We start from the raw sequence: 22,221 nt of genomic DNA on the forward strand, positions 1-22,221 counted from the left end.
TTTAAAGGTTTTTAAGGCTGATTCAAAGCTTTTTAGGGCTGATTCAATGGTTTTAAAGGCTGATTAAATGGTTTTAAGGCTGACTGAATTGTTTTTGTAAGGCTTATTCAATGGTTCAATGGTTTTTAAGGCTGATTCAAAGCTTTTTAAGGCAGGCTCATTCAAAGTTTTTTTTTAAGGCTGATTCAATGGTTTTAAGGCTGATTCAAAGTCTTTTAAGGCTGATTCAAGGATTTTTAAGGCTGATTTAAAGCTTTTTAAGGCTGATTCAAAAGTTTTTAAGGCTGATTCAATGGTTTTTAAGGCTGATTCAATGGTTTTGAAGGCTGATTCAATGGTTTTTAAGGCTGATTCAAAGCTTTTTAAGGCTGATTCAAAGTTTTTTTAAGGTTGATTCAAAGATATTTAAGGCAGATTCAATAGTTTTAAGGCTGATTCTATTGTTTTTAAGGCTGATTCAATGGTTTTTAAGGCTGATTCAAAGTCTTTTAAGGCTGATTCAAAAGTTTTTAAGGCTGATTCAATGGTTTTGAAGGCTGATTCAATGGCTTTTAAGGCTGATTCAAAGTCTTTTAAGGCTGATTCAAAGTCTTTTAAGGCTGATTCAATGGTTTTTAAGGCTGATTCAATGGTTTTTAAGGCTGATTCAAAGTCTTTTAAGGCTGATTCAAAAGTTTTTAAGGCTGATTCAATGGTTTTGAAGGCTGATTCAATTGATTTTAAGGCTGATTCAAAGTCTTTTAAGGCTGATTCAATGGTTTTGAAGGCTGATTCAATGGTTTTTAAGGCTGATTCAAAGTCTTTTAAGGCTGATTCAAAAGTTTTTAAGGCTGATTCAATGGTTTTGAAGGCTGATTCAATGGTTTTTAAGGCTGATTCAAAGCTTTTTAAGGCTGATTCAAAGTTTTTTTTAAGGTTGATTCAAAGATATTTAAGGCAGATTCAATAGTTTTAAGGCTGATTCAATTGTTTTTAAGGCTGATTCAATGGTTTTTAAGGCTGATTCAATGGTTTTAAGGCTTATTCAATGGTTCAATGGTTTTTAAGGCTGATTCAATGGTTAAGTTCTTATGTAATCTACATATTATGTGTAGTTGCACAAAACAGAATATCGCTTACAGAATAGTTTTCTATAGCATCATCGCGCTGTTGTACAGCTAATTGATGTTAGCTCAAGAACGACATGGTTAAGAAACAGATTAAAACATCACTTTATAACTTAAGTAAAATGTAATAAATTCAAAAGTGAAATTAGACTATGCCGTTGGTGGTAACGGTAATCACATGGTTAACGACTGAAATGCTAATGTAAATGGATAGTATCGTCGGATATAACAATTTATAGAACTGTACATCTTATCAGAGCAATTGCTGAGACCAGCACAGCTATTGTTGTAGCTCTTTTCAGCAGCTACTGTTACAGACTTTTCTTTAAACAATTGCTTCAGCCTTTCACCTTCTCTACATATGCTCTGCAACTCTAGTACATTTAAGCTTTCATGATCTCAGACCTTACCAAATGTTCCTGTGTTAAATCCATTTTTGTGGGTCCGTTTCTTTGCTAATTTTATCTTATGCTTCGCAGTCTGATGTCCACACATTTCACAATTGAGTTTCATGAAATCTTATTTTAATTAGACAACTTCTACAGCATTTGACCTACCCTTTTGTGCTGTCGAAAACCGTTTTATTTTCACGGGTGGAGGTTCTCAACTTTTGAATTGTATTGTTTCGTAATACACACTTATAATTCCTTCTGCCTCATATACTTGGCTAACAAACTACTGATCTGATGATATTGTTGGAATCCCAGTGACTTGTATATTCGTTCCCTGATTGTTTCTTTCGTTTCTTTAATTGTGGGAAATGCATCACCTTTGTATTAGATGTTAACAAATAGTTTTGAACTAATAATTTGGAATGACTACATGGTCGCCAATTTAGCTTGTTTGAAATCCTTCGTTCTATTTTCTCTATTTACCTACAAATCTATTTTTAGTTGGTTTTCAGTGAGGATTTCTCGAGGTTTGTTTAAAGTTTATATTCTAGCAAAGCATTCCGCTGCGTCGTAAAATATAGTGGTATTGTCTTGGTTTCTAAAATAATTTACCACTGACTAAAATTTGTCTTCAACTTTTCTTAATGACGCATTATGCACTCCTTGGAGTACCCATAGACAAATTCTAACTGAAGATATTTTTGAGAGTAACGAAACATGTCCTTGATATTTTAGATTAGTCTAAATGTGTTTTAACAATCTTGAATAAATCAATATTTTCAATGTCTTTTATGATACAATCGCCAAGACTGTTTTGCTCTTCCGTTTCAAAATCTTCACTTTTAGCAATTTTCAGCATTTAAAAGACAAAAAAGATAAGTCACAGTTGGAAAAAGAAATAAAATTCACGTTTATTTATTATATGTGGTTTATCGACGTCAAAAATAGCACCGATGTTTAGAAACTGAGTAGTGATGCTATGATATTTAACTTGTAGCGTGTGCTTCATTTTTATACGTAATTGAGTGTAGGAGTTTAGTGGCACGTGACTAATGTCATTTTTTAAAATATGTTTGTTTAGAATTGAGTTCAGGACCTCGGTTTTTCGACTGAAAATTCTGTTGTTCACCTGATTTGCATATTGTGTAAAAGTTATAAATAAGTTGTTTACTGATATTTGAGTTCAAGGGTTATACTTATTTACAAAATGTAAAATGTTTTAGAAGCAAACGTGTTTAAGAACTTTGATGGGAATATGAAGCACATCCTGCTCATGTTATTGTATCTTAGGTTTTTATATAAGGTTCTGATAAACAAAATCATTCATTCCTATTTTTATATCAGTCTTTGTGGAATCACTGTTGTGTTCAGATGTAATTAGAGAGGAATATTTTTTATTTAAATCATTCATCGGAATTATTAAAGCGCTCATATTTAAATCATTCATTAGAATTATTAAAGTGCTCATTGATTCGATTAACACTATTTTTGGACTATTGTGAATTTATTCAAAGACACTTTGGATTACATAATTGTGATATATCAAGACTATTAGCACGTCAGCACATTCAATTTTGAAACTCATTCGGAACACTATACGTTTGGATTTGTGCTAGAACTTTTATAAGTATTTGTATTAACACTACTGTAATTTCCTTTTAAAGTTTCGCTTTGTAACTTAGAAAATTAAATTATCTGTCGATTTTAATTAACTTGATAGTTTTGCTTCTTTCTGTTAAATAGTTTAAGGCCAGAGTCGCAACAGTACAAACAGGGATCATATATCTGTTCAAAGATAACTACATGAGATCATACCTAAAACGTCTCTTCAGCATTCTTGTCATTTACACTATGTTTGTAAATATCTGCATATATCTAAACTAAGCGATAGTTTTAATAACTTTCAATCATTTCTTTTTCAACAAAACAAAAGAAGGCAATAGATGTCAAAGACTAAGCACAGCCCTACTTTTAAACAAATGCTTGACAAATACAATATGTACTGGTTGCATTATTATTGGTGAATTTGTAACTAATCACACTCGTTACAATAGTCCTAATTGCACGAGCAACTAGGTAACATCCGCAAAAGTTTTAGAGGGTGATAGGTTAGACAATACTATTATAGATTTCCTCAACGATAAAGTTCTAGATCTTGATCGATTCGAATATTTTCTGTTAATCTTATCTTTACTCGAAGAAGTATAGTTATTGTTTTAAAACTTGTTTCTGCTGGCTATAAGGTATACATCAAGTAGAACCATTTCGTTTCTTATTTCGGATCAGATAAATCAAAAGAAGCATATGATATTAGGCGCTCTATGTCCAAATCATAATCACTGGCACATTCGGGATTTCTCACATTCAACCATTTACTATAGAAATCAACATACGGAACGTTTGGCGTCAAAGTTTGTAAACATTTTACATCAAGCCTATTGATGAGTCATACATTTTTGTGATTGTGGTAAATTAAAATTTTTGTCATTCATTTCTGTATGCAGTCTTTCCTTTGGCTCTGTTGTCGTCTATCATTGTTCCTGTATTTAGTTTACGCATTATGACAAAGTTCACAATATAAACTAATTTTGTAAAACTCAGAAATGTTTACACTTTGTTAACATTTTGACCATGTGTTGAAGTCCGTCTCTTTACTTACCCACATTTACTTCAAGTTATTAACTAGTAAACAAAACAGTCGAATCGTAAGTCATCTTACAAAGAAACTATGTTGAGATTGATTTTTATGTTCATTCGTTTTGCAGCATTATTTGACATAAATATGGAAGACAGAAACAACAAAAGGGAAGATGAAAATAAAGTTAACAAAAGATAGGTTCAGTAAGTACAAAAGATCCACGAAGAGTGGAACGTTGAAGACAACTTGGAAGATGTTGACATCAATATAAAAATGCAGAAGCTGACAGCTTAATAAAAGAACACTAGTCTACAGGACCACAATATCATGGACTCATGTTAAGTGAAAGAAACTGAAACATCACAGTATATGATTTGATATGCGCGGGTCTAGCTGTTTAAAGATTCGTGTTCATTTAGTCACATTATAAAATTGCTGCTTTTCCATCCAGCAGAAGAAGTTAAAGCTAACAATGAACACTCAACCAAAGTACAGCGGTAAAGTCCAAGCAGCAACGATAAAGCCGGGAATACCTTCAACGTAAGTCTGTACGAAATACAATCCAGTACTAGAAATGCTTGAGAGAGTCCATAGGCCCCCTTTTCTATTAATAAAACCATTATTTATATTGAAGAAGACAAAACGTACCTGTTTACCATCCGGCAATTAAATATGCTCTGACACTTACATACAACTTGCTTTTGAAACGTTGTGTCAATAACAGATAAATCACAACAGGAACCACGGATACTGATAAAATTGCAAAACTAATCATTCCATTTCACTTAGCCAGTTCCAAATTGACTCACTCATGGCAATATATATATATATATATATATATATATATATATATATATATATATATATATATATATATATATATATATATAACAAAGATAAAGACCCCACACATATGAATACAATTAACCACGGAAACATAAAACTCTGTTCTTCTTTGTTAATGCTACTTACGTTTACAACTGAACCACCAACAACAACGGATGTTGATGTTCAAAATCGATTGCTGGATAGAACATAAACTTTTACCTGTAAAATGATTCAAACTCAATAAATGAATGCCACAAATTGGTATATTACAATAATCTTCTTCCCTGACAATTTTCAGATCCACTTAGTAACAAAAAAGTCCTTTTCATTGAGGAGAAATGATTTTGCTTGTGTGTATATATATATATTTGTGATACATCAAGGCAGTTAAGACGTCGCCGCATTCTCGGCTCTTGGCACATTATCACATTGGATATCAGAGTTCATTCGGATCACCACGGGATTTCATTCGGAATACTCTATACTTTTGGACTAGTGATATAACTTTTGGGCTATTTGGGATTTAGGTAACAATACTTTAAGTTCCTTTTAAATTTTACTTTGTATTCTAGGGAAATGCATCATTTGTTGAATTTTACAAAAGTTGTTGGTTTTCGCTCTTTTCTGCTGCTTAGTTCAAGACCATACAGTATAAAACAAAACATTTAAGATGAACTCAAACAATCTCTTCTACTGCATCAGTAACACGAGTGAAATAATGATTGCTTTAAGTCCTAACGGATATTACGACCCGAAAAACCATTGAAGAGATAACTGTAAATGGTGATAACGAAGGAATTATTGATGTTGCATGATAGAAACACAACTCAAACGTTTTAATTCTACGATTTAACATATACACATAATTCACAACGAATTATAATGCTAAATTGTAGGGATTCATTAACCAGCAAGTTGCACAATCATCTATTGACTCACATACAGTTTAGAACGAACAACAGAAAACCCCACATTTCAAGGAACTATGCCATTAAAAATGCTTCCTTCATGGTGACTTTAATGCATTGGTAACGGCCATTAAAAACATTGCACAGGTTTGCAAATAACAGATTGTATCAGCATCAGAGATAAACATGGAAAAGGAGTCGATTTTTACAGTATATCTGTAACCCTTATTTTCGATGTAAAATAGAGTATACCACATATACAATGACTGTTAAGGTGCAACAGAAAAAAGATCCCCCTACCCAAAAAAAATAATAACCAGAAATACAGATGACATAAACAATAATATTAGTGAAATAAATTCACGATTAGGGTTCTGAAAAGAACTGACGAGGTTACACTTTTGATTGATCTGATCAAAACAAAACAAGAATAAATATTTAAAGGAATTTTATAACTAATTACAAGGTGAGATTGATCGATCTAAACGGAGTACAAAAAAGAGTACTGTATACTGGTTGAAACGAAAGAATTAGACACAGAGTATAATAGAAAAGTAGACGAAAAAAAAACTGCAGAATGTAATGAAACAGAACAAAGATAATTGACTAATTGAATATAAACAATGTAAAATCAAAACTTGTTGACTCAGTACATAAATAACCTGGGCGATTATTTTGTTTACGTGCAACCACTCAGGGATGATGTCGTGAATTGTTTAAGCGATTCTGAAGAAAACAAAGGTGAATTTTAAAACAAAGGCAACAAAAACTGAATGATTTATACCAACATTCTGATATAGACAAGTACTATCTGAATACAGCTTCCATGCGCTTGTGATTCGTATTATGTGTTTGATGCTTACAACGTATTTGACTGTAACGGTTAATTTTCCAACACCATAAATAGCATACATGTCTACGTATGGTTAATACATAACTCCTAACAAGGGGGGTCTGTAATGCTAATTCCCATTGAGGCTACAGTGACCCTATTCACTACTCATAACTCCTAACAAGCAGGAGATACTATTCCAAGAGGTTATATAACTTCATTTCAACATATCATTATATTTCACACGCCTCTAGCACTATTAAACCAGTGTCACAGACCTGTGTACTTCATGGCAATGCATTATATGTGAAAGAAAATTCGGGTTTCGTTGCCATGTACAGCGTTACCCGAGGTTGGTTGTTGTTTTTGGCCGTCGGTATGTAATATCCTGACTTAGATTTCCCAACTGGCGTTCGCATAAACCCGATTACTCCGAGTTCTATGGCCATGGATTTCACCATAATCAGGGTAGTTGTATCTCTAAATTCTCTCCGTAGTCACAATACAGAGGATTTTTTTCAGACAGCTTGATATAATTTCATATGCTACAATTGCTATTTTATAGTGGATGTTTCAGAATTTATTCTAAATTTAACAGAAAGTAGTACCTATGTCAGATAACGCCATGATATCAGACAGAATATAGTTTGTTTCAAGTTCGCCATTTTTATAGCAGAACGGATAATGTTCGAATTCTTATAATCCTTTGAGATTATTGTTGTCGAACACGTGGTTAATAATAATCTCGTACAGTAGTTATGACAAAATAATTTAATGCTGCGGTCGATGGTGACGTTGCCTTGCAGGACGATATCGGTTTGAAGGACGAACGGGTCTGCATCAAATAACGAGGCTCTCAAGGGATCCTAGGGCAGACTGGAAGGACCTGGAAAAGCGTGTGTGTTCCTTGACTATTCAACGAGAGCAATGGAACTGGAAATGCATCGTGATCATTGACTACACGCCATGAGATGCATAAATTAAGTTCCATTATTGAATCATAATATGGTTGAAAGTTTCATTTAATATCCCTATATTGGTGAAAATCAGTTATGCATGCATCGTACTTGTCTATGACCCGAACAATGTGCTAGTCCAAAACATGTACGATTCATGCATCATACAAATTCTATACATTCATCATAATGGTGATAGGTCCATGTTTGTTTATCAGTTCCATACATTTATTACATCGCTGATTTGGTCGTTTTAAGAATGATATAAATTTCCTGTAACCATTTTTAACTCTATGCGCATCATTCTGTTAAATCAATTTTTGGACTTTATGCAAACGAGTTTTGTGTCAGAATCATTTATCGTTCAACTAAATTTTAAAAAAAAGTCATTCATGAAACTTTGCTCAATATCCTCGATAGATCCAGCCCCAACCCGGCTTCATCCTATTTCAACCAGAACAAACTTTGCAAGTATGTACCCCCAAAGCTAACCCAAAATATATTGATTGTACTTGGGTAGAATGCTTGTGAAAGATGTCACTATGTCACGAAAAAGTGATTATCTTTTCAAGTTAAATGACTGAAACAGTTGCATGGCATAAAATTATTTTTGGTTATCTGTACTGGTTAAAACAAAGCATCATGAGGCATTAACAAGGCATTGCGAATGAAAAATTAAGAACGTTATTAGCACGAACTGCTATTGAGCAGAACACTGATACAGAAAGTTAGAGTCTGTGGAGCACGAAACTAATTTTATATCAATGTCCATTGTATACATGTGTTCTTATTCAAAAGTTCCAGATTAAACATTACACTTGCCAAAACAGGTGAAATGACGAAGAAAGGAATCAAACCAATGAACTAAAAGAATCAGTTGCCTACGTTATGGTAGTACGGTACGCTTACCTCATTGATGTAAATTAAATGTACACAAATGGATGGAAGGATAATTAGCTATAGCATCTAATACAGCTTTTACGAACTTCTACGCAGCATTCTCTTAGAATGGGCTTGTAGGGTGTTTTGTTACTGCGCAAGAAGAGTTGAGAAGTGATTATGAAGATGCTGTCATCTCAGCCATAGAAAATTCCTGGAAACATTATAAGGTTAGCAGATATGAGATATAAAAAGATCTCATCACATATGATGACCAAAGATTGTACATGCATTCTAAGAGCACAAAAGAAGCAAACCGTTAATAAGGATCAGCTTTCAACTGCAGTACAAGGTGTTTACTTTGTCCATAGAACAAACTCAGTTGCCAAACATAGACAACGCTACCTTATTCCTATTTAATGCCGTGATTATATGACCTGCTGAATTTCATCTGTTGATAATTTTATCCGTGTTCGTAAAGACGATTTAAATACCTTTAGAGGTTTACATATTTTTATTGCATATTTCTTTCTTCCTTTGCAAACATTATTTATATCGTTATCAATCCTGAATAATGAATACAGTTGTGTCCGTAAGCCAATAAACTCTCTGACTGGTTTATCATTTAATAATCCAACGGTTTGAGGGATGTCATAGATGTTATCCTTGAGATACTTACAAGTGGCATAAAACTTGATATCATCTTTGATGTCGGTGTAAAGGTTGCATGTTTCATTATGCATGAACAATAAATCTATCGGTACAAGGGAGAGCTACCTTTGTAACGAATTTATTTTTTCAAATTTGGTCTAGAAAATGTCGTACATCAAACATTTATATAGTTCAAGCACTGCAAAAACAAGACAGATAGGTTTATTGAATGTTTTCTTCTTGTTTTCCCGACTGGCAATTACCAAGTCATCGTCAATGATCGTTCTCTTGGCGAATCATATATCTTTTTCGCCTTTGAAAATATGTGTTTTTGTCTGCTCATAATTTAACTTTTGTTTTCATAGATTTTCCAACTGCATCCCGAATAGGGAGTGTTTTATTTACTTGAATAATTCCTTTCAAAAGCATTCTTAAGCTTTCATCTCAAACTCCTTTTTCAGATCTATGTATAATTTAGGGACAATAACAAGTATCTTTGTTATTTTCAAATTTGTCAGATTCAGTAATGACTTATATACTTAACATTGCAATATACGTAATAGATTTGGTACAGTTAGTTTTGTAACTTTATACTTCTTATCATCTTCTTTTGCAAATGAGATAAAACAAATCTCACCTGATACAAGTTGTACATGTTCTAACAGGTAGTCATTGCACTAGTCATGGAGTTCTGTTGGCATTTCCAAATCAACTTCAAAGATGGATCATGCGTTGTTGGCAGAATTTTTTCTACGCATCTGATGTAATGATCATTCGCCCATTACATTTTTTCTTAACCGGCATATTGGACGCATGACTCATAGGCCAATTATATAAGCTATTGAACCCTAGGCACATGACACATCACCTTTTCTTGACTGTTATCACCTAGTGACATTTGCCTTTCGATGTCTTCATCATATTTTATCTCTCCATCTTCGTCTGCGTAACGTGTGCCAGTTGCCTTTGCATGTTTTCGTGGGATCATGCTAATTCCAACTCTAATTCAACTTTCAGCCATTAGGAAGGTCTCGTAGTCAACTATTCTAACTCAAGTTGTGATGTTATTGATATACGTGTTTCACCTGTTTCACACAGTACCCTTTCTAAATCACCGTAAACGACATTTAAAACATTTAGCTGATAATAATAATTTGTTCATTTGACAACTGATCCTTGTCCAGGCGTTATGTCTATCGAACTGTCTAAAGTGTTGCATAGTCGTATGATTTCCCTGGCGCACAGAAAACACATTAAGAATTTGTGTTGATAAATGTGCTGGATGATTGGCCCTTCTAAATAGTTTAGTTCCTCAGTAAATAAGGAAATAGCGGGGTCGATGCCAGCAAACCCAGTCACAAATGTGAATGGCCTCAGATGAAGGTTAATCTGAGATCTTTTCAACACCACGTGACTATTAAAGCAATATCCACAACATATACTGCTCCGAACCAAATAAATACTTACAGATTTGTAGATTCTAGCGAATCCGAACCCAAAATCCGACAAGTAGCAAACCCACCAGATAGCCATGCATTCAAACAGCTTTGTCCATATTTATCTTTATATCTTTGAATATGTCAACAATTCCTGTATTTCTGAATAATTTATGTGGAGTACATTTGCATATGTACTGATTCTATAAATATATGCCATTAAATAAAGTAGTGCTTAATTGTGAACGAAGTACAGACCTGTCTCTCTTTAAGCATTTGTATGCTTCAGACATTCTTTATTACGGACACGTCTATAGTGGTTGCATGTGTAACCGGCAAGTTCTTCATGAACGCTTAAATAATTTCCGATATTTCCCATCAAGCGGCTTCCTAAACGAGCAGTGTCTACAGTCCAACAATTGCATCATTTTATCATCTTTATTTACTATAGTAACACGACTTTAATACGATAACAGCTGATGATCCCTTGATAATCTAAGTTTATTTTAGTAGCAAGTTTCAGTTGCTCGATAACAGGCAGTACAGTTATCAAATCACGATATTATGATGGTATACAGCAATATGGTAAAGGGACACAAGTGTATTTTTTATTTTCACTCAGTAGTACAGAAAGTGGTCCAACTCTAAAATACTACTATGGTCCAGGAATGGGGGTTGGATGTTCATAGCAATAAAGTAATGACAGAGCTGGCATTTAAATTTATTTGCCGATCATTGGAACTGTTTTTGTTGTCCTTAATATTTGCATTTAATATAGGTCGAATTTCTTACTCTAGTTTTGTATCAGTCATACATAATGGGCACAAATGTAAGACTTCGTATATGATAGAAGGGAAACTGCATATCTTATGCATTCAAATGAATTTTAATGAAATTAGTTTCACGTACCAAGTTTTGGTCATATGTTATGTCGTGTGGAACACTGGCGGGATATTATACACGTCTTATAAAAAACATATGAAATAGAAGAATAAAACGTAACATCCCTGAAGTATTAATTGTGTGAACTTAGAACTTGGTCATCATCGTTTGCGGTGATGACCGCTTTACGTTTCTCTAAACATAACGACAGATTGTCATGGCACACAGCCTTCGTTACTATCTGTATATTTATTTATCTTTGTATCTACATTCATCACAATCGTGGAAACATGTTTTCAAGAATTGAGATCTTATATAACTCATCTTCTGTTAAACGCAAAAGAGATTGGTAAAGATGTAAATGCTATTTTCCGGTAATCAGCTGTACGAGAAATTTCAAGGTCAAACACAGTACACAAGGAAAATCTTTGTCTTTTAGTTTTTGTTGGTTTTTGTAGAGAAATGAGTCCTGCCTGACCAATAAGTTGTATGGCGACTAACCAAAGACGACTAAAAAAATAAAAGGTGACATATTTGAATACGACGAGAGTTAGCCATATGAACTAACGAGACATGTATGTATATAATGTTTTGTTTTTGTGACAATAAAAGTTTTGTGAAAATAGAGGCCTGTCAGTGTATACATTACTTCGAACGATGTGTCGAGATAAAAAGAACAGATTCTCTTTCATGAAGAAAACGCTCGTTAGAAAGTATGACTATTCATTTGGCCTCCAGACGTTCTTATCAAAGGCCTCATGAGCAAAATATTAGATATCGTGGAAGTTAATCACTTTACGATCCACTAAAAGGTTTATTTAGAGGTGAGTTGTCCTTTTTTCACAATTAATTGTGCCAAGCTTACTTAGATGCTCAATATCGATGGTCAACCAGGTGACATTTGGTGCGAAATAATTGTCGAGTTGACTGATTGTTTGTGTCAAACGCCTTTCCAAGGTCCTCCATTTACTTTGTCTCAAAAGTCAGTTGAACAGTTTGATTAATATATCGCTGCATGGACACACATTAACATAAATCTAGTTGTGTCAGCGGAGCATACAACATTTTCAGTTTTGACTGAAAAATATTAACACTATCTGCGCGACATCATAACCAAGACGATATTCGTAATTTATCATAAGAATCCTATATAAGACAATATCAGCATTATCGCGAAGTAGAAAGAACTAAGATTAAATATCAAAAGTATTCGTTCAAATTTATGATAAACAATGATATATGATTCTCATAATAAATTACATGAACACTACAATAATAATTGTTTGAATTAAAAGATGTATCATACGAATGACTGTTAGCTCATTCCAACGGTAATTATTAATAAGAACTGGAAGGCTACGTGTCTTCGAGACGCATGAAAGTTCATAATGTAACAAGTGAATACGAGCGTTTGATAGTTTTTGTAATAAATGTATAATTGAAAAGTGAACAAAGAAAATAGAAAAAGTCCAACAACCAGAGAGACGGTTATTAGTTTCGAACAGAGAAACATACCAATTCGTACGAAACAGAAATTTAAGATTCATTTTACATAGGCAATACAAGGTACGTAGGTAGGTATGTAGGTCGGCTGGTGGGTTGGTAGGCATGCGTGCAGGCAGGCATGCAGGTAGTTAAGTAGGTAGAAGGGTAAGATGGGTAGTTTCTTGCTTTGGGTTGTTGCTACATAAGTATGTTTTCGTTTGATTGGTAAAGATTAATTTCAAGCTATCCGAGCCTATATATAAACCTGGCCAAGAGAACTAGCGACCACCAATCTGCAAAGCCATCAAATTTATTTACTGTCGTTGATCACCAAAATATTTCATCTTCTTCATTTACTTCTGTTTTCTTCTTCTTGACTCGTTTAAGTATATACAATTCTTCACAGTACTTTTCCATATTTTTGTCTTCCTTGAAAATAATTCATATTACCCACCGATCACTTGACTGTCTTAAAATTTTCATTTGCTTCTGTTGAAATGTTCTTGTGCAAAATTAAGAACGAAATTTGTTTTAAAGATTGATTTGAAAAAATATTTTGATATAAAAAAGAAAGGACAGATACAGACCAAGAAACGCTCCAATTGAAGATATATTGCTTTGGAATTACATAAATATCCAGAGCGTGTGCCTAAAATCAGTACAAAACGCCTTAAAATGTCTACCTTACATGCATGTTTCAAAATGCAAAATGAAGATATAATTTCTCCAATCAAATAATAGAATGAGCGTCTAATTCGAAAGCCTCCCTTAATAAGACCCAGTATATATGACTTATACATATAAATAAATATGTCAAGGCCGTCATTAATTTCCTTGTCAAGAGTAATGCAGCCACGAAAAAAAATAATAATGGTGCGTATGATGTATAGAAAAATGTAAGGCTGAATACATAATTGTGATTTGACTTTATTCTCGGTTGCACCATTGGTAGTTTATGTGTTTGTTTAAACATGTACAGAACATAACAATACTTATTTTGATTTGGCTTGCATCTGATTCAAATATACAGCAATCGTCATCTAGCGAAACAATCGAGAAGAAGTCTTATCAACAATAAGTATACCAGTATAATTTTTTTTCAAACACATTATTTAACAAGAAACAAACTGACAAACATATGACTAATTCAAGCAATAAGCTACATGACAGTCACGGCAAATGTTCATCATTAGCACGTGGTTAAACGAAAATAATAATGCTTTCAAGATTGAAAATTGCACTGTCTACATGCAACGTTTCATGACAATATAGTACATCACTATCATTAAATACACATGGCATGTCAGTCCACTGGAGAAAAGGACAATGACTTCAATCATAGTCTATTGAAACATTTGTGATCAGACCAGTTTGAAGCTGCGTGGTTCACTCTTATGTCATTCTAAAACTAAAGATAATGATAAATATACTTTACAATATCAATCTGCGATTAAGCAATTTTATTTAGCATCCGTTGGATGTTCATGGTAAATATTACATCACATTGTGCTGTAATCTGAGTCAATAACTTACCCACAAACATCGTATTTAAATCACTATTTCATTAGAAGAGAAATCTTCTTTCATCTTTTACACGCATAAACTCTCTCATAATACAATAATATAAATATACCTTGTATATCAATGACCCTGGTATTTGAATAGTAAAATATACTAAAGACTCCAACATGTTTTGTATTTAAGCTCCTTAACTTGTGTAAGTTCAGTAAATCAAAGATTTTATATTCGCTTCAAATCTTTTCATGATAAACCTTCTGAACTGAAAACTAATTATATATTTGAACAACTACGTCACCGTCTGCTCTAAAGGACACGCATGCCATGTATGTACATCGTATGTCTTGTGATTAAACGTGATGACTTGGAAACAAGCGCCTGAATACAATTCAACAAAGGCAAACAAAAAATAAAGAATTCACATGCATAACATAGTCCTTCTACTGTCTGAGAACAATTTCCGGGAATCCACGATACGACCGTTTTTTTCTTTTTAACTGCCGAGCATTAACAATACCCCCGTTATTCTTGAGAAACTCCAGCAGAATAAAATTTGAAACATAATTATTTTCGGATGTTTGAGCTAACATGTTCACAATGATACATGTAAGTGCAGTACATTAGTCGTTGCTATGACCTTTGACCTTTGATCTTGAATCTGATATTATGGATAAAAGATCATTGAAACTGTCTCAGACAACATCAAAATATACCGACAAGTCAACTTTGGTTAAATGTCTAAGTTACATTTTTGGGAGAAAAAAAAATTGAGTTTTTGTAGCAGTATCATTCAATATTTTGTTGCAGGTCCTTCCGCAAACTGGGTGAAATAATGCAATTGTATTCATATATGCTATCAAATAGCAAGCTAGTTCAACTAAACGATCAAAGCCAATACCGTTAACAATAAAACCCACCTCTGAGTGCTGACTAAATTCACATGTCAACAAGCCATCCTACAAGAGGACAAGCGATAACGAGATTTTCAAAATGTCCAATATTGTCATCATGTTTGGAGGTCTGATCAGAATCCTGTTTTCAAGGACCAATTAGATATCATTTGGAGTCTTTTACTGAAACCCCATGTCACTTCGACTATCCATTCAGAAGTAGCTTTTAAAAAAAACAATTTCAAGATGGACTTCATACCAGCCAGTATGGATATTAGATCAGCACATATTTAATCTAGGACCAACTAGGTAACATAAGAAGCCACTCAGTGAAAACACAATTTATATCGAAGGATCCATTCAGGGTGAGTAGCGATAATATGTCAAATAATACAGTTTTATATTTAAAACCAACTAGATAGCAAAAGAATTCTTTCACTGAATACCCAATATAGATATGAACATCTGATCAGGAGTAGCAGCAATAACAACATTTGAAAGATGGCAGTGGTGGCCTAATTGGTTATCAGACGAACACCATTTGTACTTAGGACCATTGACACATTACAATAAGTATTTATCGTGAAAACCTCACGTTGATCTGATTATCTTTTCCGGAGGAGTAACATTAAAAGACTTTCAACATGGCCGCCATGGTGGCCATATTAAGTACCAGACTGGTATCATTTTCATCCAGGACCAACTAGACGTCATAAAAGTATTTGATTATTTAAAACAAACACTTTTTATAGATATGACTTTCAGGATTAGCCTATTAGCAAGATGTTCAATATTACCACCGTGGTGATAATATTGGATGTTTGACGGACATCATTTTCCTTTAGGACCAAGTAGATACCACAAGAAGTCTTTTTTAAAAGTAAAAGGCCATTTTCAATATGACCATTCAATCAGAAGTAATATCTTCTCGGAAAGACAACCTCCACCATTGCAATCAGTGGTCAAACTATAATTTGAACAATAAAGAATGAAGACGCTGACAATACGAATATAAAAGTGACTTTCAGCAGAGTCAATATTTCTTTATTATAACTAATTGATTCATTTATAGATTTCTTAATTACCAAAGTAATACATGTGGTAAATATTATTTCAAAAGAAAATGATTCATAGTTCATAATGCCTGTGACAGTTTGAATTGATGGCAAGTACGTCATTCGTGTTAAATCCCCCTTTCTTAAAAATGAAAGCAATCTTTTTTTTATTAATAACGAAATTATATTGTATACGTCAATTTAGTCTGAGTACGTAATAATAATAATAATCAGAAGAAGCAACTATTCAGAGTCTTTATGCGTCTAGTATATAATCCAATGTCTACCTAATGCACTAACGTTTCTCCTAAATATTTAGATATCCAATTTACTATCAAATGCCTATCGAAATGCTTCGATTTTAGCCTAAATATTGATACGTCTATCAAATGTGTACCCAAGTTTCATCTAAATATGTTAAATTAATGACATTTGAAAGTTATCATTAACTATATTAAAGTATGTGAATTTTTCATTGTATCTCATTTATGGTCGTTACTGTAGAACAAGCAAGTCTCTGATGTATATTCAGTGCACATAAGGGGTAAAAGATTATTCTCTCATAATATAATTCCATTTCATTTCGTTTTTGTCATTTTTTGTCATATAGGACTGTCGAGAAAAGCATAATTGAATTCCTGTGTTTTCAACAAAACTCTGAGGCATTGTAATGAAATTGATTAAACCTTCAGGTCATATGAATATAGAATGTCAGAGAGAAGATACAAATGTATTGCGACGGCGAGAAAAGGTTAGATATCAAGATGAAATAAATTATATTATTAAGATCCTTATTAGTTATATTTTTTGTCCCAAGTAAAAAAACAACAATAAATTTTATTTTCAGCACATGACACTAGTTAGAAGCTGAAGGTTTCCGTAAATAATTATATATATATATATATATATATATATATATATATATATATATATATATATATATATATATATATATATATATATATATATATATATATATATATACCGACTTGCTTGATTTGCACGAGATCATATTTAAAATGTATGCAGAGTAAATTTTTCCTATAGCCCATCTGTGATTGAAATTTTAGGACTTTTTTGGTCTGCAAAATATTTATTTCTTGCACTAATTGATTTTTCAGAAAGATAAAATTTGCAATTTTATTTTTCTTGATATGAAGCAATACAAAAATTGTACATTAGCAAAGCCATAAAATAAGACACTTTCGTTTTAGCATTGAAGTTACACACAGCATCGCATACATCACAGTCGCACATAAATTATTGAAACTAGACGAAGAATTACGTTTAAAGGTATTATTTCAAATTGCAAATAAAAAGTCTCAAATTGAATCACCACCATTCCCAAAACGTATTTTTCCGAGGCCGATGTAAATTTTCCTCGTTAAACAACATTAATAAACAAAGGTTTCTTTTCATTCGACTTCGTCAAAAGCACCAAAATCAAGTCGTTTTTTTTTCTTGTCGCTAAAAGCACACTTTAAAACAAGCACAGAACGACAGAAACTAAACTGAAACACGCGTAAAGCTTGTAAAATCCTAAATTGAACAGGTTAAGCTTGCTTTGGACAATCGTCACAATGAAGTCACAGATAAAGCGAACACTGGAAATCTGTCAATTATCGACTGAATCGAATCGCAGTGCACAATTAATGAAATACTGAATAGATCGTTGTGATACTTGATAGTCTCTGCTGCATGTAAAGAAGATGGTCACAGTAGTAACATAAATTTCGGACTTCCTAGAGCGTTACCTCAGACAATCGGACTGTCTGAAGGCATAATCAGCCAAAGAACACACGGCGCTATCACGAACATTTCCATGGCTCGAAATTTTGTATTTCGGAAAGACTTGTGGGTTTTTTCATCCATTCTATGGTACTTGCTATCGAAACGAAATATACATCGCCCAGCTGAAGGAGACTGTCTATAAATTTCAAAAGCCCATTCATGTTCTCTCTGTAGTACCAGTGGAACCAGTTCTGATGAAGTCGAAGACCAAATGGGGCTCTGTTAGTATTGTAGTAATCTCTGAAGTTTTCCATTAGAAACTGGAACGTATCATCTTCACTAGAAGGAGATGTGTCACATCCATCAGCATATTCGCATGGGGTTGAACCATTCATGCCCCTCATTGGAATAATGGGTATTTCCCATACGCCTGGATGGGACAACGTTGGGCATATTTCTATTTCACACGTTTCACCCCAACCAAAATCGAGAGTAAATGGCCACAGTTTACTGGCTTTGCTATCGCTTCTTTCAGAGATAAGAGACGAATCGTAAAGGCTTTCGTTGTGAAGGATATTGAACTGTGCGTCACCAAGTGGTCTAAAATCAGGGCTTCTCCAACCTTTTATTTGATCTCGAGAAATTGATGTTTCTGTTTCAATTTTCTGAATGTGGGATTGTATATCTCGGTGAAAGTCTTCGATATTATTATAGGCAGAGCTTTTTAGTCCATTTAGTGCAATTTCAATTCCATCCGAATGAAGAATCTGTGCAAGTCGATAATTTGTGCTAGAATGTGTCACGAAAAACGTACCACTTATCTTGCACCCATTTGGATTTGTCCTTGCTGGGGCAAATATTTGTCTCATTTTTGCATAGGATTGAAAATTGATATCCCCATCAATGGTTATGTACACAATTTGTGGAAATTTCATATTTTTTACTCCTGCTGGCACGGTGTTGCTTTTGCAAAAGCATTCTGGTGCAATGCAATTATCTCCTTGAATACACGAGCTATCCTGTGCTCGATTTGGAGCCAAAGTTACATGATTATATTCAAAAAGTATGGGACCAGTAGTTATAACTTCTGTCGCCATGGTCATACGGTCGGATTCCATGACCTCTTTACCTTTGAAAGATAAAACTTCTGGATTCTTTGTGCTCGTTGGGACAAATTCAGCAGACAAGAGTGTGGGTTTAGCTCGTGATTCTTGATTATTCTGTCCGTATGTATCCAAATTCGAAGGTAATTTCAGAGAAATTCCATTAAGCAGAGATGCAAGATCAATACTGTCCAAACTCCACAACGTTTTCGAACCGCTACTCGACTGTTCCTCGCTCTTTATACTACTTGTTATTTTGAGTCCTGAATCGCTCATCGACTGGGAAATCTCTTTAGCCCCCGAGTTGCCAGAATCAACAGGAAACGTTGAGGTCTGTTTCTCAGATGTTTGTCTTTCCATATCATGCGCTGGTTTTATGGTCAGCCTCTTTTCTGGGTTTTCTTCTTTATTTTGCAATGAGTTTGCTGCAGAAACAACTTCAGCAGCTACGACATAATTTCGCTCAGTAAGAGTCTCTAATTTATTAACAGATTCGCTTGGTGCCTGTGTCACCATAGCTCCAACAGCCTGAATATCCGGCTGATTTGAATTATTTGACTGGGAAGATGATTCAGACGCTTTCTCTTTAAGGTCTTTTCTATACTTAGCAAGCATCCATGTCTTCCAGGGTTCTTGAAGCTTTTCAATATCCGCCAGAGTCATCTGATCTGAAGATTTACTTTGTGATCCTCTTTCAAATATCTTCTCCTTTCGTTCTATACGTTGACTCCTAGAGTTTGTTTGTTGCGATGTACCTCTGTGCATATTTGCCTGTGCAACATCTTGTAGTTTGCTTTGATTATTTGGCAGCATTTTTATCGCTTGTTCTGTTTCAGGTTTTGTCTGTGTAATTTCATCCGTGTGTGTCTGGGAACTTGGTTTTATTTCGTCTGTCCTTGGATTTTGTTGTTGGACATCGGTCACTGATCGGCCTGAGTGTTGCAAAGCAGCCCTTGTATTTCCAATGTTATTCCGATGTACAGGTCTTGCCATCTGTGATGCATCCATATTTTCTTGGTGCTGTCTCATTACTGCCATAGTTAATCTATTGTCTCCTTTTGGTACAAGAGTTCTTTGATGGGGTGTTTGAACGGTGTCTGCTGTCGAAACTCTTTCAGAGCTTTGTGGTTTTTTCCACCAAAAGTTAATGGGCGACTGGGGTGGCTGTATTATTGGCTGTGGTGCAGTCTCACGGTAACTTTGGCTAAGTTGCCATGGCGAATTAGACATTCCTAATACAACGGGAGGTGAATGTATATATGGTTCCGTTGTATTTTCTCCAAAACGAATATTCCGCTGCTGTTCTACCCATTCTTGATGTCCAGCAACTATATTCGTCTGCTCCAAAACGTTGTTCTTATGACGTATTTCATTCAGAGAGTTCTGAATCTTTTGTTGGCGGACTTGAAAGGCAGAGCTCATATTAGTTTGCGTTCCACAGCTCCATGGTTCAAAATTATGTACTTGTGACAAAGGTGTGGGATGTCGTAGCCATTCGATCACTTGCTTTGCTGATACAATATAAACATCATTAAAATTCGCAAGGTCTTGAATGAAACGATCCATAGCGTTCATTCTATCCGGATAATAGAACCACGATGCATGCATGTTGATTCCGAATGGAGCTCTGTTGCTTTTATAATAACTCTGGAAGTTATCCCACAGAAATCTGTAGGCAGATTCTTCGTCTGGTGGAGGGTTGTTACATCCATCCACATATACACAGTCGTATTTCTTCATATAATCAAGCAGCGACACCACAGGGATTTCCCAAAAACCAGAGTGATGTTTCCCCGGACATGGTTTTATCTTACAGTCGTATGGCCAACCGTAGTCTAGGGTAAAAGGCGTTACAGCTTTATCATTAATGTTATGCTTGCTTACCGTCAAAGTTGCGTCATATTTGTAGCCAAGTTTATGTAAGGTATCAGGTTGAGTATCCCCTAATGGTTCCAGGAAGGGACTTCGCCATCCGACAATTTCACTGTATGGAATTCTCGCCTGTTTTGCTAGATTTTCCTTTTGCCTCTTTGCTTCATTAAGAAATGTGTTGACATCGGGATGACCATGTGAAACGCTGTGCGATGCAATTTCCATACCTTTAAGGTAGAATTCGCGGACAAGGTTGTACACAGTATTTCCATGGGAAATAAAGAGCGTCATCTTGATGGGACATCCGTTTGGATTTTTTCGGCTTGCGTCAAACAGCTTCCGATAATAGCCCGCTACTTGAGGCGTAACGGCGTCGTCAAAAGTGAAGAAAACCATTTGTGGTATATCCCGTTTAGGAAGGGGAAGCTCGTCTCTGCAGCAGAAACATTCTGGTGGATTGCACATGTGGCTTTTACGACATTCAATACACGTTGCAGGATCATAACCGTTTATGATATTTGAAAGAATGTTCAAAAAGAATAGTACACAAAGTGTTGATCGAAACAGCGCCTTCATATTTGTAGTTTTTTTTTTTTTTTAAACTATTGTCTTTATCAAGAATCAGCAATTCCAAAATGTTGCTTCTCTGAACACATCCAAAAATGTTAAGATGCCATGGCGCTTGTTAGGATCATAAACAATTCGCCATTGGCAAAGTTAACTGTAGATTGCTTCAGCCATCTTCTCCCTGAGACGCCCAATGAGAAATACAGAGGCTAATTAGCAAGACCCCACTTAAGCGCCACCTGACAACTGTTTGACATACGTTATATATCGTCACTAGAACATGTGCTCCAGGCGAGACTCGACGATTTAACGGGAATTGCTTTTGTGAACTAACATATAGCCTAGGGGGCTAAGATGTGTCTAAAATAAAACCATTTATAACATGGACTTAATGAAGAGAAAGGGATGTCAAGAAAGTGTACTATGAAATAGGGGAAATGTACAAGAAATTTTTTATATTTAGAGTACGTGTCTTATTTTCAACAGTTCTAC

The 22,221-nt window shown here is 34.5% G+C and overlaps 1 protein-coding gene across 1 annotated transcript; it reads right to left on the reverse strand.

Annotated features, from left to right (window-relative positions):
- Positions 1-13,904: 13,904 nt before the first annotated feature.
- LOC149801443 (uncharacterized) lies at positions 13,905-22,004 on the reverse strand. The gene has a single exon (XM_089955572.1). It carries the CDS (start codon positions 21,736-21,738, stop codon positions 18,265-18,267), a length of 3,474 nt encoding a protein of 1,157 aa, XP_089811698.1. The 5' UTR covers positions 21,739-22,004; the 3' UTR covers positions 13,905-18,264.
- Positions 22,005-22,221: the final 217 nt, after the last annotated feature.

The sequence above is a fragment of the Sinohyriopsis cumingii genome, chromosome 4, assembly GCF_028554795.1.
Source record: "Sinohyriopsis cumingii isolate HCF-2022 chromosome 4, ASM2855479v2, whole genome shotgun sequence".
Classification (NCBI taxonomy): Eukaryota; Metazoa; Mollusca; class Bivalvia; order Unionida; family Unionidae; genus Sinohyriopsis; species Sinohyriopsis cumingii.